This window comes from Nannobrachium achirus, assembly GCF_963921795.1.
Source record: "Nannobrachium achirus genome assembly, chromosome: 10".
Classification (NCBI taxonomy): domain Eukaryota; kingdom Metazoa; phylum Chordata; class Actinopteri; order Myctophiformes; family Myctophidae; genus Nannobrachium; species Nannobrachium achirus.
Genome location: NC_137819.1, coordinates 1,206,008 through 1,220,094, shown reverse-complemented (window position 1 = coordinate 1,220,094; position 14,087 = coordinate 1,206,008). Strand labels below are relative to the sequence as shown.

Genomic DNA, 14,087 nt, shown 5'->3' with positions numbered 1-14,087 from the left:
GCAAATCTATGAATATATGTATTTTCAAAGCGAACGTTTGTAACTCAAGTTTTGCTTCTGGGTGGTCCCTGGAACTAAATATTTTGTGATGGGGGTCCGTGGCCAAATACATATCACTTTGGGGCTCCTTCACCTGAAAAGGTTTGAGAACCACTGACATAGTAGTCTCTCGAGAACAGACTAACTGAGCTCCAGTTAAGTGAAAAGGACCTTGTCTTTGACGATGGCTGGCCAGATTGCTGACATAGAAACACAGGTAAAAAAACCTTAGAAAGATTCAAAAGACACTTATAGAATCGGGTCAAAATTTAAAAAATTCACGATTTTTCAAAAATCACCGCAGCGCGCTGTGAGCTTGTATATCTGCTATTTTTCAATAGTTAAAGCATAAAATAATGATACACAATAATATTTACCCGTTCTGAATAGTTTTAAGGTTGTGGGAAAATAAAAACACAAAGTAAAAGAGGAGGGGGTCTAAAAACATCCCCCCCTCTCTCGCTCTCTGACCCTCGCCCACATCCTCCCTCCATGCTCTTCAACACATGGCAAACTGAACACGGTTATCGTCACCATGCCGACGACAAGGAACACGCAATGTGACTACACGTAAACAATAAGAGTTAATTCATTAACCACATGAACCCGAGCATTGGGCGTGTCACAGTAGGGTGAACGAACAATCGCTCATCTACAAGCTCACAAAGCTTTTTGCCATTTAACGTACAAGGAAGTATATCATAGGGTTTAAGTGGTTAGCTCTCCGAGAAGGGAGAATTACACACATGCAAACGCAGTCAGTCTCACATGGTGTGTAAAGACACATATTATACACTGTTCAACCTAGTAGAGGGACAGTAAAAAAAAAAGAAAAAGACTGTTGGGTGGAAGTGAAAACAAGGGGAGAATGTCATAAGCTAGGGGTGGGCAATATAATCGATTTGGCAATACATCGCGATAGCTTATTTGCCGATACTGCATGGATACTTCAGGCCGTTGTATCGCGATACTTTGAGGAAAATAAAATATTTCCCATGCATAGGAACCAATGGTAGAAGTCCGGTCCTGACACTCCGCTGCCTCTAGATGTTGCTGTACTATAGTAGCTACTTCCCCTTCCCACGGTTCAGTGAGTGAGGTCTCTCGAGAAAATGTCTGTGAGTGACGAAAACTACAACATTAGAGCAGCGCCTTCAGCTTTTGAAGCTGATATATTGCAAAATTCGCAATAGTATCGTATCGCAAATACTCGCAAATGTCGTGATACTATTGCATCGTGACCTAAGTATCGTGATGCATATTGCATCGCGAGATTCTTGCCAATATCCACCCCTAGTTAACTTATAACGCAGCAGATCTACAAGCTTATTTTTTTAGCTTGCAGATCTGCTACCTTTGAGTGACAGACGCTGCATTAAGATCATCAAGTATGGCAACTGTTTACTTTAACTTTTCGCGTATGACATACGCTTGTCTTTCCCTGACATTTTAGTCTTCTAGTTTTTATTTGTTTGACTAAATTGTCAATTCAATATATTTAGGCTTGGTTTTAGTCATTGTAGCTTAGTTCTTATTCCATTTTCGTCAGTGAAAAAAGGTAGTCGACAAACATGTTTCATGGAGAGATCAACTTAAAAACTAAAAGCTGTACTCCAGTCCAGAGCTCTATTGAAACATGAGGTTCTGAGTGACACGGAGTGTGTGGACATGACCAGGCATGAATGATGACGACACAGAAGATCTTTGACTGGACATCTTCTAGGGGTGGGTGATATGGTGAGATCGTTGAGACGATACAATGTCTCTTTCAGAGGTATCGTATGTATTGTGATACAATGAGGGAGCCTTGTAAAAAATCCTGTTGAATTGTTAATACAGTGATTCATTGCAGAATTCATTTAAATCTGCATTTTGGTCTAAACCAGTAGTTCTCAAACTTTACAATGTCAAGGTCTCCCCTTAACTCTGACCGTATACAAATGAAACCAAATGGACCCGTAAGGGTCCATTTGGTTTCATTTGTATACTGTCAGAGTTACATACTTGTAAGGGTCAATTTAGACCTCCCAAAAGGATATCTTTTGTTGTACTGTAGTAACTTGAAAAATAAACATAAAAACCAACATGAAAAAGAATCATGATAAGATTGTGTATCGTGATACAGCTTGGAAAAATATCATGATATTGTATTTTTCCATATCGCCCAACCTTACATCTTCATAATCATTCATTCGTTCATTGGTGTGATCACCAGATGATGACAGAGGGACACTTTGAGGCCTGTCTGTGTGCGCCACAACACCCAGCAATGCCATCAACGACAGTGATTCTCAATCTCAACCCGTGGGTCAGGGCCCACTGGTGAGCCCGTGAAGGCATCATCACTGTGATGTCACAGTGATGTGTCAGGGGAACCACAGTGTCAGGCGTTTACCCGTACGTACACAGACAAGCTGTGATGGTTCTGACAGTAAACAGCGACCTACGTTCGCAATAAGATTCGTCTTTAAAGAGGTGGTGCCATAGTTTTGTACTTTTTCTGGTTTTCATGTGTCTAGGAGGTTGACAGTAGTTCATTAGACTCCCTGGTGTGGTTGTTATGAGAAATTATGCATTCTCTTTTTATTTGGGTTTTTAGCTGGAGGTTGCCACCTGCTGGGTCAGACGTGCCGTTCCAAAAACACCAATAATTATTACATCATAGAATCAACCCCTCCCCTAATTACCATTCACGCAACACACGTGGGTGTGGCTAACTTCAGCTGGGTCACCACCCACCATGACAACCACGCATACCAATGAACTGGTGGGTGTGGCCACAAAAACATAATTTTAACTCTTTCTGCACACTTTTTTGGAAAGATTCTTCCTCCTAGTATAATCATAATAGTAGATAATCATGTTTTTATAGAGGGGAAAATCATGGCAACACATCTTTAAACAGAAATTGTGGTATTCTTTACTTAAACACCTTGAAGATATTGTGAATACCGATAAATAGGAACTTAGAAAGTACACAACAGTAGCTCCACTGATCCCCGGCCAGAAAACAAATGGATTGATTTATTAAATAACTGGTGTCACCTTTAACATCATTCATCATTTAATTACACTCCAACATTAATGCATGATTTATACTTGGTTGCGCGCCATAGTCGCACGCGTAAAATAGACCAACTAGATCGCTGCAACACCGGTGCGCCGATGGCCACCGATGATCTATTTGACCCCCTCACTGCCCCAACGGAACTCATCTTAAAGCCAGGTGTGAACGGTGTCTTTATGATCCCAGGGAACCCTTTCTCAAACGTCTGGTCCGGGGTGTCCACCGGGGTTAGAAGCAGGGGCGTCAATTGGGTATGGCAGGGGTATGCAGTTGCCATACCCTGGGTCCAGGGGGGAAAATAAAAGTTACTTTTAAATATAATGTCTCTTTGTCTATCTGTGCTGGTTATTATGTTGTTAAATTACAGTAAAATAACTACAAATGCAAAATGGTCACTTTAACAAGGTATTATAATTATATTCTCCACACTTGTATTCTTCCCGTCTTGACAGAATGGTATATTCCAAGGTTCCGCAGGTCAGCTGCACAGGTGCAACACATTATTGTTAATTGTGTGCCAAGTTTAGCTGCACTTGAACAACCGTTCCAGGCTGCCATATCCAGCCCAAGAAACCATATAAACGGGGGAAAAATAGAATGTACTTCTTAAAATAAATGTATCAAGCCTGTTGCTGAGGTATGGCAACATGACTGGTGTCTAGTCATTGCCATAAATTAGCTTTTTCTGAACTGACGCCACTGGTTACAAGACAAGAAAGGGTCCATTTGGACCCAACCAGACACGTTGAGAAGCAGTGGATTCCAGGGAACACGGAACAACAACAGCCCAATGCCCAAAACGTTCAACAGGCAAAGCAGCTAAAGGTTGCCTTCTCTCATGTATGCATGTATTTATGTTATACACTATAAGTTGGCGGCTGGAGGTTATTTGTACTTTTACTGGCCTTTGTACTGGGTTGCGTTGCGACGTGGGAGTTCCCCCTATATTTTAGGGGTACAGTTCAGACAAAAAAATAAAAAAAAGACAATAAAAGAAAAGCGACATTATAGCTCATCACAAGCACCACCTCCGTCAAAACCTCAGTCACTTCTTCCTTTTTTTAAAACTCGCCTCCCCCCCTCCTCTTAATGGTGTTTTCAATATGAAACAATGGACCCCACCCATGTCAGATTCTAACATTTACATGGCTTTTTAAGCTCAGTCTCTGTGCCTTTTTAATCCGTCCCCAAACCACACGAACAATGGAGAGAGAGAGTGAAGAGGGAGGACGTTATGTGTGTGTGAGAGAGACACACACACACACACACACACACAGAGGGAGTCTTCTGCTGTGGAAACAAAGAGGATGGAGTGTTAGCGATGTGGTCAGCCCTCCTCCTCACAGCTACTTCAACACCAGGTGGAGACCCTCTCCCAATTCATCTGCAGAGAGGGGGAGAGAGAGGGAGAGAGGGAGTTATGTTCAGTCCAAATTAGGGTTGGGAGGATACGCAATATCGTTTATCGTGATGAAAAACACTCACGATAATCGTATCATGGAGATTTAATTTAGTGATATCGTCCTCCGTCATGCACTGGGATCAATTCACCTTTTATTTGCCGAGCTGCATATCCGGTACCATTTTTAAACCCTCTATAATTGGTAAAACGTACTTATAATATCGTACTTGATACAGTCTCTTTTTCACTACCAAATCTCTTTGCCAAAAAAGAGCCAATCTACAAGCTCACAACGCGTCGCGTTGTGAGCTTGTAGATCTGCTATTTTTTGGCAAATGTTCCGTCCCCAGGATAATGGATTTTGATTATCGCAGTAATATCGTAAATTGCGATTTCTTTGGTCACAATAATCGTGATATGACATTTTCATATCGTCCCATCCCTAGTCCAAATGGGACCATTATTGAATGCTTTAACTATTGAAAAATAGCAGATATACAAGCTCACAGCGCGGCACCGAGTGCTGTGCTGTGAGCTTGTATACATGCTATTTTCTAAATGGGTTAACTCTCAAATACCTGGAACGCGCCCGAGTCGCGTTAGATTTTAACCACTTTAACAACTATTTTATGCCTTAACCACTGAAAAATAGCAGATATACAAGCTCACAGCGCAAGCTTGTAGATCTGCTATTTTTGAAAAAACGTGAAAATGTGTGCAAGTCTTTGAATATCTTTGACCCGATCTTTGACCCGACTTCTAAATCCTTCCTCTAAATCAGTGGTTCTCAAACCTTTTTCATGTCAAGGACCCCCAGAATTACAGGTATTTAGCCACGGACCCCCATCTCAAAATATGTTGTTCCAGGGACCCCCCAGAAGCAAATATTTGAGTTACAAACGTTCGCTTTTAAATAGATATATTCAAAAATCATGATTTTTCAAAAATAGCAGATCTACAAGCTCGCAGCGCGGCACCGAAGCTTGTATATCTGCTATTTTTCAACGGTTAAATCAGTCAATAATCCTAGGCCTAAATGGGGTTAAAAGACAGCCAGGTCAGAGGAAGGAGGTGGACGTATATGGGGGGGACCGGCTGACCTTTGAGAATGTGTATGAGGAAGCAGCTCTCGTCGGGCAGGTTGTAGACCATCTGATCACTGAGCAGGATGTGGATGCCGGTGGGGCCTTGGCGGTACACCTGGTTGATGTTCCCCAGGGGGAGGCTGCACACGCACGCCAGCTTGCGGATCAGCTCCGCCGCCGTCAGCTCCTCCAGGTACAGAGCGTGGTACACTGAAAGACACAATGGCACGTTTTCAATCGGCTGCGTGCCGAAAGTATAGCCGATCTACAAGCTCACGGCGCGTTGCAGCTGTAGGGTTGTACGGTTTTCCATTTTTTTCTAAACCCCGGTTTCGGCCCCCCCCAAAAAACTCCGGTACACGGTTTTTACACATTTCAAGTTTTAATATGCTTTTATCTGGTCTGAGATGACAGGACTCCCCTTTTCAGTCCACGTTTATCAAAAAAGCACCTTGGTTAAGGCAAGACCGCCCGCGGAAGCTTGTGATTGGCTGCGCGGGGGTGCCCAAAGTCGGGGGGATGAAGATGTACTATTCTGGCTCCTGGTTTACAACTTCTATCAGCGCTGAGTCAGCTCAAGCGGACATCGCTCGCTTTAACTTGCTCGGCGGTGTCTCGCGTGGATCAGGTCCGCTTGAGACGGCCTGCCTCCGTCGTCTCCACTTTAACCAAGGCTTGTTTGATACACGCGGACTGATACGACCTGCAGAAAAGGGACTCCCTTTCTTCCCTTGGTGGCTACTATAGCGACAAGTTGGCTAACGAAGCCGATAGCTCGGCCGTATGACTGCGTCGCTTGCCAAAAATAGCAGATCCACTGTTTTCCCACTACAAGCTAAGCCTCGCCTCTGTAGTCTGTATTTGGTTAGAGCAGTCGCATCTCTTTTGAGACCAGGTCTCCCTCCAGCTGTTACTGATGCCTGATTTCGGCTGCTTCCTTAAACACGTTCAGGCCTGAAATTATTGAATGCTTTAACCAGTGAAAAATAGCAGATATACAAGCTCACAGCGCGGCACCGAGTGCCGCGCTGTGAGCATTAGAATTTTGTGAACATTAGAATTTTGACCCAATTCTATAAGTGTCTTTTGAATCCTTCTAAGATTTTTGGAAAAAAACTATGTTTCTATGTCAGCGATCTGGCCAGCCATCGTCAAAGAAAAGGTCCTTTTCACTCAACTGGAGCTTAGTTAGTCTGTTCTTGAGAGACTACCATGTCAGTGGTTCTCAAACTTTTTCATGTGAAGGACCCCCAAAATGATATTTATTTGGCCACGGACCCCCATTTCAAAATATCTAGTTCCAGGGACCACCCAGAAGCAAAATTTGAGTTACAAACGTTCGCTTTGAAAATACATATATTCAAAGATTTGCACACATTTTCACGACTTTTTCAAAAATAGCAGATCTACAAGCTCGCAGCGCGGTATATCTGCTATTTTTTAATATTTAAAGCATAAAATATTGCGTCATAATGTGTTCAGGCCTAAATGGGTTAAACACGTTCACAATCACATGTGTATGCACAATCAGATGCGTGCGGCGGCGCACGTCACACATGCGGTTCTGCCGGTTTGGCTTACGAGACCGTCAACATTTTATAACACCATATTATACCGTACGGAGAGCTGGAGAGCTGTGTTTACCGTATAAGTTGGACGGGTTGCTGTGGTCTCCGTTCTCGCTGTTGCACCGTCTCTCCAGCAGGGGGCTCTCGCTCGCAGACTCCTGACAGACGTACACCGTCAACCTGGGACGCACTGACCTGTGCACGCACGCACACACACACACACACACACACACACACACACACACACACACACGCACACGCACACACACACAGGGGTTCAGAGCGATGAGCTTGTTTGTGGCTGAAATTAAAAAGTTCTTGAGGGGGGCGCCGTTAGCCTCCGTATTACATAAGCCATCGGTTCACGTGGATTAAAGCTAAATAAAGCCCTAAATGTTTGATTTGTGAAACAGTGTAAAACAGGGGTAGGCAACCTTAGGCACGGGTGCCAACATTGGCACAGGGGAGGGTGATCACTGGCCCACTGGCAGAAGTGTGTGAGAGAAGAGGATTTATATTTAAACCAATTTAGAACGGGTACACATTATTGTGTATCATTATTTTATGCTTTAACTATTGAAAAATAGCAGAAATACAAGCTCACAGCGCTGCGAGCTTGTAGATCTGCTATTTTTGACCCGATTCTTTAAGTGTCTTTTGAATAACCTATGTTTCTATATGTCAGCAATCTGGCTATAGCCATCGTCAAAGAAAAGGTCCTTTTCACTTAACTGGAGCTCAGTTAGTCTGTTCTTGAGAGACTACTATGTCAGTGGTGCTCAAACCTTTTCATGTGAAGGACCCCCAAACTGATATTTATTTTGCCACGGACCCCCATCTCAAAATATCTAGTTCCAGGGATCACCCAGAAGGGGAATTTTAGTTACATGCGTTTGCTTTAAAAATACATATATTCAAAGATTTGCACACATTTTCACGACTTTTTCAAAAATAGCAGATCTAAAAGCTCGCAAATTGTCAAATATTAGAGGCAGAAATTGTGAAAATAGCAGATCTACATGCTCACAACGCCTCGCAACGCGAGGCGTTGTGAGCATGTAGACCGGCTATTTCCACAATAGAAGCGTGTTGCCTGTAATGTAAAATGTAATGCCTCAACTCTTAGTGCTCGTCAGGGTGGGGGGTCCCCAGTTAAAATATGATTATCTTGGGGGTCGCGGCCTGAAAAATGTTACATTATCAGTCAAATCTTACCGTTTTGCCATTTGGGGGCACAATAACTTCACTAATGTACAGGCGCAATTCAAATCACAAATAGCAGAAGCCACTCATTTACATGAGTATATATATACACTGTATATATCTACCGACCGGGTCGCTAAATCTACCGACCGGGTCGCTAAATCTACCGACCGGGTCGGTAAATCACAGACGATTTTGCAGCCCGGTTGGTAGATTTAGCGACCCGGTCGGTAGATCTAGCGACCTGGTCTGTGATTTTGCAGCCCGGTCGGTAGATCTAGCGACCTGGTCGGTGAAAACTACCGACCAGGTTGCGACCAGGTTGGAGGTGGCTAAATGATCTCTCTCCTACTGGAACCCACCTGGACTTCAGAGCGTTGTAGAGCCTGATGCCGTCTGCCGGACCACAGATCTGGACCAGGTCTTCTCGAGTCAGCTTCAACAAATCAGAACCTACACAGGCAGACACAAAGAAAGCATTTATACATAGCAATTATCTATGTAAAAGAAATTTAACTAGAAGCAGTGCTCTTCCGAGCACAGGTCTCCACCAGGCCAGGTGTCCTGGTGGTGCTATAATAGGCCGATGTAAAAAACGTGGCATGTGTTCTTTGCCAATCTTGGACCTGTCATGGTAGTTGGACGCTGCATGCATGATTTGAGGCATTGTGTTCCAAAAATGTGTTTTGCTAAAGTCTACCTGCTGGTGGCGCTATAACAGGCCAATGTGAAAAGGGTAGCATTTGTTCCTTGACCTAGTGGGAATATGTGTGGCAAATTTCACGGTAATCGCAAGCTGCATTGATGATTTGAGGCATTTTGTTCAAAATTGGAGCAATCCTGCAAACTTTGGAAGCCAATATTATCCAATTAGGATGGAGTATGAAATATCAGACGGATCGGACTTGATCACATGACTATAGAGATACTGTGTACTGATTTGCATGATTGTTGGAGAAAATCTGATGGAGTAATAGCAAAGAATGTATTTTACATAAGTTGTCCTCCTGGTGGCACTATAAAAGGCAAATGTGAGGTTTATCCTTAGCCTCTAGGGAATAGCATACAAAGTTTTCCACCATGAGGCTGATTTGAGAAATTTGAGAAGTGGCATTTCTTCCTCTGCTTAGTGGGAACGTACACACCCAATTTCACCAAGATTGCACGCCGTGTTCATGATTTGAGGCATTTTGTTCAAAACGGAGCAATTCTGCAAACTTTGGAAGCCAATTGTAGCCAATCAGGATGGAATATGGAAAATCGGACAGATCCATGTTGATCACATGACTGTAGAGATACAGTCTACCGATTTGTAGGATTTGTGGATACATTTGTGAAAAAAGACCATTCTATGGCCGTGCAGCTCCTTCCTTGTTTACAATGCAAACTTATGGGAGCGGAGCTATGATTGGGCCTTAGACCGGATACGGAAACCTAGATCCGGTCAAAACAGGAACTACGGCCGGATACAGTTAGGAGGCGGGCCTAAAGAGTCAGAATCTGCGATAAACAGTGATCATACTTTTAATTGTTTCATAATGATTAAAGCCAATTAAATTTCCGGGACCTACGGGCATGGCAGAGCGGTACATCGGGAAATCTCCGGTTTCGACAGGGATAGCAGGAAATGAGTTAAAGAACACAGAGGTTCCGGGCAATTATACAATGCCGGACAGTATTTAGACAGGTTTGAGACTTTATAAAGCACTTTGTTTGTGAAATCTGAATGTTTGTGTACAGGTAGTTTGTAAAGGCTATCGAATTCGCCTCCGCCAACCAAGGTAAATCCTCACCCATGACGGTCGTACGTCATATTATCAGCAACCGTCATGTTTCAGGGCTAGTGTTGTGTATACCTGAGAAGTGGGAGGTGTGTGTAGTAGCACTGTGTTGTGTATACCTGAGAAGTGAGAAAAGAGTCGTGCGTAGGAGTTGAAGCGATTTTTCAGCAGCCATTTCTGCGTGTCCTGTATGGAGGCCGTGGGACTCAACTGCTGCAAGGGAGCAAAACAACAGAGGCGTCAATACACAGGCCTGCACAGGACTTATTGAATATCTTATTAAAGTCAGTGGTTCTCAAACTTTGACATTTTAAGATCTCACCTTAGCTTTGACAGTGTAAAAATGGAACCAAATGGACCCGTTAGGGTCCCTTTAGTACAGTGTTTCTCAATCTTTTTTGGCTTGAGTACCCCTTTTCCCAGATTTTTTAATCCAAGTACCCACTTTACCCAGCAACAACGTTTTGCTTATACAAATGCAACCGTAACTAGTGGTATATGATGCATATGATATAACATCACAAATAAGAAAGGGAGTGAGTTTCAAATGGTGCCTCCTGAACAGATGTATTTTCACTGTGGCCATAACATTTCAGTCCAGTTTTCCTGTCAATAACTTACATTCAAACATTATTCAAACACATCCCAGTTGCCTGGTACCATGTAATTTGGGTTAGTCACACATGATGGTTTTCATGATGGCGCCGGGGGCATGGTTATGCCCGGGGCATGGCGACATTGTGCTGCTCTTTGTTTGTTTGTTTGTTATATGTTTTACGTCTGAGCGAGTGGACTGTTTGCAAAAATACGAGAGGACTGAGCTGTTACACATTAGGGACAGCTTCCAGCATCCCCCCCCAACTTTTGTTTTCGTCCAGTGACTTCGTGGGCGAGACAAACAATGACGACCGCAGTGGACAACGCCGGAGTGCTTCACCGAGGAAGCGAGGTAGGAGAGGCGGCGCCTTGGTTAGGCTTCGTCGCCGTAAACTCCGCAGCCCGCTGCCCTGCATTCTCCTGTCCAACGTCAGGTCTCTGACAAACAAGATGGATGAACTATCTTTTCTCATCAACTCCAGGCGTGATGTCTCGGACTGCTCCGTGCTCTGCTTCCCGGAGACCTGGCTGCACGGGCGCATTCCCGACACAGCCGTTGAACTACCGGACTACGCTCTTCACCGTGCGGACCGCACCGAGGACTCGCTGAAACACAGCGGCGGGGGAGTTTGTTTTTACGTGAAAGAAGGATGGTGCACAGACACCAAAATTCTTCACCGTTCATGTTCCCCGGAGCTCGAGACGTTAAGTATTCGCTGCAGACCCTTCTATCTCCCGAGGGAATTCGCCTATGTTATTTTGGTGGCCGTGTATATCCCCCCACAGGCTGGAGCCTTGTCAGCGGCCAGACAGCTCGCTGCACACATCACAGAGTTGGAAAACGCCAACCCTAACTCTGCCGTTCTTATTATGGGAGATATGAACCATGTTAATCTGAGGAAGTCGCTTCCCCAGTTTAAACAACAGATCCACGTTGCCACCAGAGGTGAGAAAACTCTTGATCAGTGCTAGAGCACCATTCCTAAGGCTTTTCATGCCGTGGCGAGAGCCCCCCTCGGTCTGTCGGACCATAACTCTATCCTACTTATTCCCCAGTACCGTCAGCAGCTGAAGACCTGCAAACGGAGCTATAAGACTGTAAGACAGCGGACCCCCCAGGCTGCTGAGAGCCTAAGCGCCTGCCTCCAATTAACTGACTGGTCTGTTTTTCGTGACGCATGTGCTGACTTGGATGAGTATGCTGATACAGTTACCTCTTACATTAACTTCGCTGAGAGTGTTTGTATTCCATCTAAGACTGTGACTGTTTACAGCAATAACAAACCCTGGTTCAGTAAAGAGGTTAAAATCCTTTGTCTGAAGAAAAACGAAGCCTTTAAGAGCGGCAACAAAGAGGCTTTTAAAGCAGCCAGATATGACTTTGAACGAGCCGTGAAAAAGGCTAAAGCCAAATATAAAGACAGCCTGCAGGCTAAGCTACAAGCCAAAGACACTAAGGGTGTTTGGAAAGGGATGCAGACCATCACAGGGTATAAAAGCAGGCATCGAACCCCGGATGATGATCCCCTCCTTCCTGATAGACTGAATGAATTTTATTGTAGATTTGACATGCCTATGGATGTTCCCTGTGCAGCTGTAGTTAGTTCAGAACTAACTACACCTCCTCCTTTTGTAGTTAGTGAGCACGAAGTTAAGTCTCTGCTTCTTAAACAGGACAGCAGGAAGGCAGCAGGCCCGGACCAGGTCTCTGCTTTCACTTTGAAACACTGTGCTCACCAACTGTCTTCTGTTTTTGTTGATATTTTTAACTGGTCCCTTTCACTTTGTAGAGTTCCTGCCTGTTTCAAATCCGCTGTGATTATTCCTGTTCCTAAGAAGTCCAGCGCTGTCAGTATGAACGATTATAGGCCTGTCGCTTTAACTTCTGTCGTTATGAAGGTTTTTGAGCGTATTGTTTGTAATCACCTGTCTGATGTCGAGATGGACAGCTTTCAGTTTGCCTATCGTGCCAATAGGTCTGTTGAGGATGCTGTGTCTATGTGCCTGCACAGTATCCTAAAGCACCTTGAGACCCCTGCCACCTATGTTAGAGTTTTATTTATTGATTTTAGTTCCGCGTTCAACACAATTGTGCCCGTCAAACTGTTTGATAAACTTATTGCTCTGGGTATTAACCGATCTCTTTGCCTTTGGATCTTAGACTTCCTATCTAACAGGAAGCAGGTGGTTAGGATTGGCAACAGACTGTCTAGTACTATGACTCTCAATACCGGGGCCCCCCAGGGTTGTGATTTATCAGCCCTTCTCTTTGCTCTGTATACGAATGATTTTATTTCCCATTCTCAATTTGTTTCCTTTTTTAAGTATGCAGACGACACAACTGTGGTTGGCTACATTAAAAACGGTGACGAGTCAGCCTATAGGGGTGAGGTGGCAGCCCTTGTAGACTGGTGCACCTCGAATAACTTGCTATTGAACTTAGCTAAGACCAAGGAAATGATCATTGATTTTTGTAAAAACAAGACAGTGCTCTCCCCCCTGGTCATTAGTGACCAGTCTGTTGAAAAAGTAAATAGTATTAAATTCCTTGGCACTACTATTTGCCACTCCCTGAAATGGGAGGTTAACACTAGGAGTATCCTGTGTAGAGCCCACCAGAGGCTTCACTTCTTGCGACAGCTAAAGACGTTTGGTGTGAGTGGGGAGGCGATGGTTCACTTCTACAGAGCCATTGTGGAGAGTGTCCTCGTCTTCTCAATCACAGTGTGGTACAGCAATACAACCGCCTTAGAAAGGAGGCAGTTGGAAAGGGTTGTGCGCATTGCATCTAAGATCACGGGCCATTCCCTTCCAACTGTCTCCTCCATCTACACCACACGCTCCAAACGCAGGATGAAGAAGGTGATCGCTGATGCCCCTCATCCTGCTAGTTCCTTGTTTGTAACCCTGCCCTCAGGCAGGAGACTCCGGTCTCTTAAGTGCAAGACCACCCGCTTCAAGAACAGTACCTATCCTGAAGCTGTCCGCCTCTTGAACGCGGATCCTTCTTTTATACGCACTTTACAAGCTTCACATGATTAATGAATTGTTATTTATTTCTCTTATTTATATAGATTTTGCATTGATGAACTGAATCTATTTTTGTACTTTTGTATTTCCCTTATTTATATATATAGATTTTGCATTGATGAACTGAATCTATTTTTGTACTTTTGTATCTTTTGCATTCCCACCCGTGTTGCCTGTCTATATGTATGTTCTATGTATGTTTTAAAGAGCTGCACTAAAACAAATTCCAATCAACTCTGTTAACATGGCAATAAAGTATTGAATCTTGAATGAATCTTAGCAACCGTCAGGCTCACAAAAGGTTTCTCCAAGTGT

General features: G+C 44.0%; 1 protein-coding gene across 3 annotated transcripts in view; it reads right to left on the bottom strand.

The window, feature by feature from the left end:
• Positions 1 to 14,087, bottom strand: part of ubp1 (upstream binding protein 1) — a 188,878-nt gene that overhangs the window by 140,162 nt on the left and 34,629 nt on the right. For 2 of the 3 annotated variants that reach the window (XM_080734541.1, XM_080734542.1), the window contains 5 exons: positions 10,265 to 10,358; positions 8,727 to 8,817; positions 7,238 to 7,356; positions 5,609 to 5,803; positions 2,058 to 4,490 (listed from right to left, as the gene is read on the bottom strand). In XM_080734541.1, the coding sequence (XP_080590667.1) occupies positions 4,453 to 4,490; positions 5,609 to 5,803; positions 7,238 to 7,356; positions 8,727 to 8,817; positions 10,265 to 10,358 (537 nt within the window). In that variant the 3' untranslated portion in view covers positions 2,058 to 4,452. Of the gene's footprint in view, positions 1 to 2,057; positions 4,491 to 5,608; positions 5,804 to 7,237; positions 7,357 to 8,726; positions 8,818 to 10,264; positions 10,359 to 14,087 lie in introns of those variants that run through there. The other variant, XR_013962390.1, reaches the window with a different exon arrangement.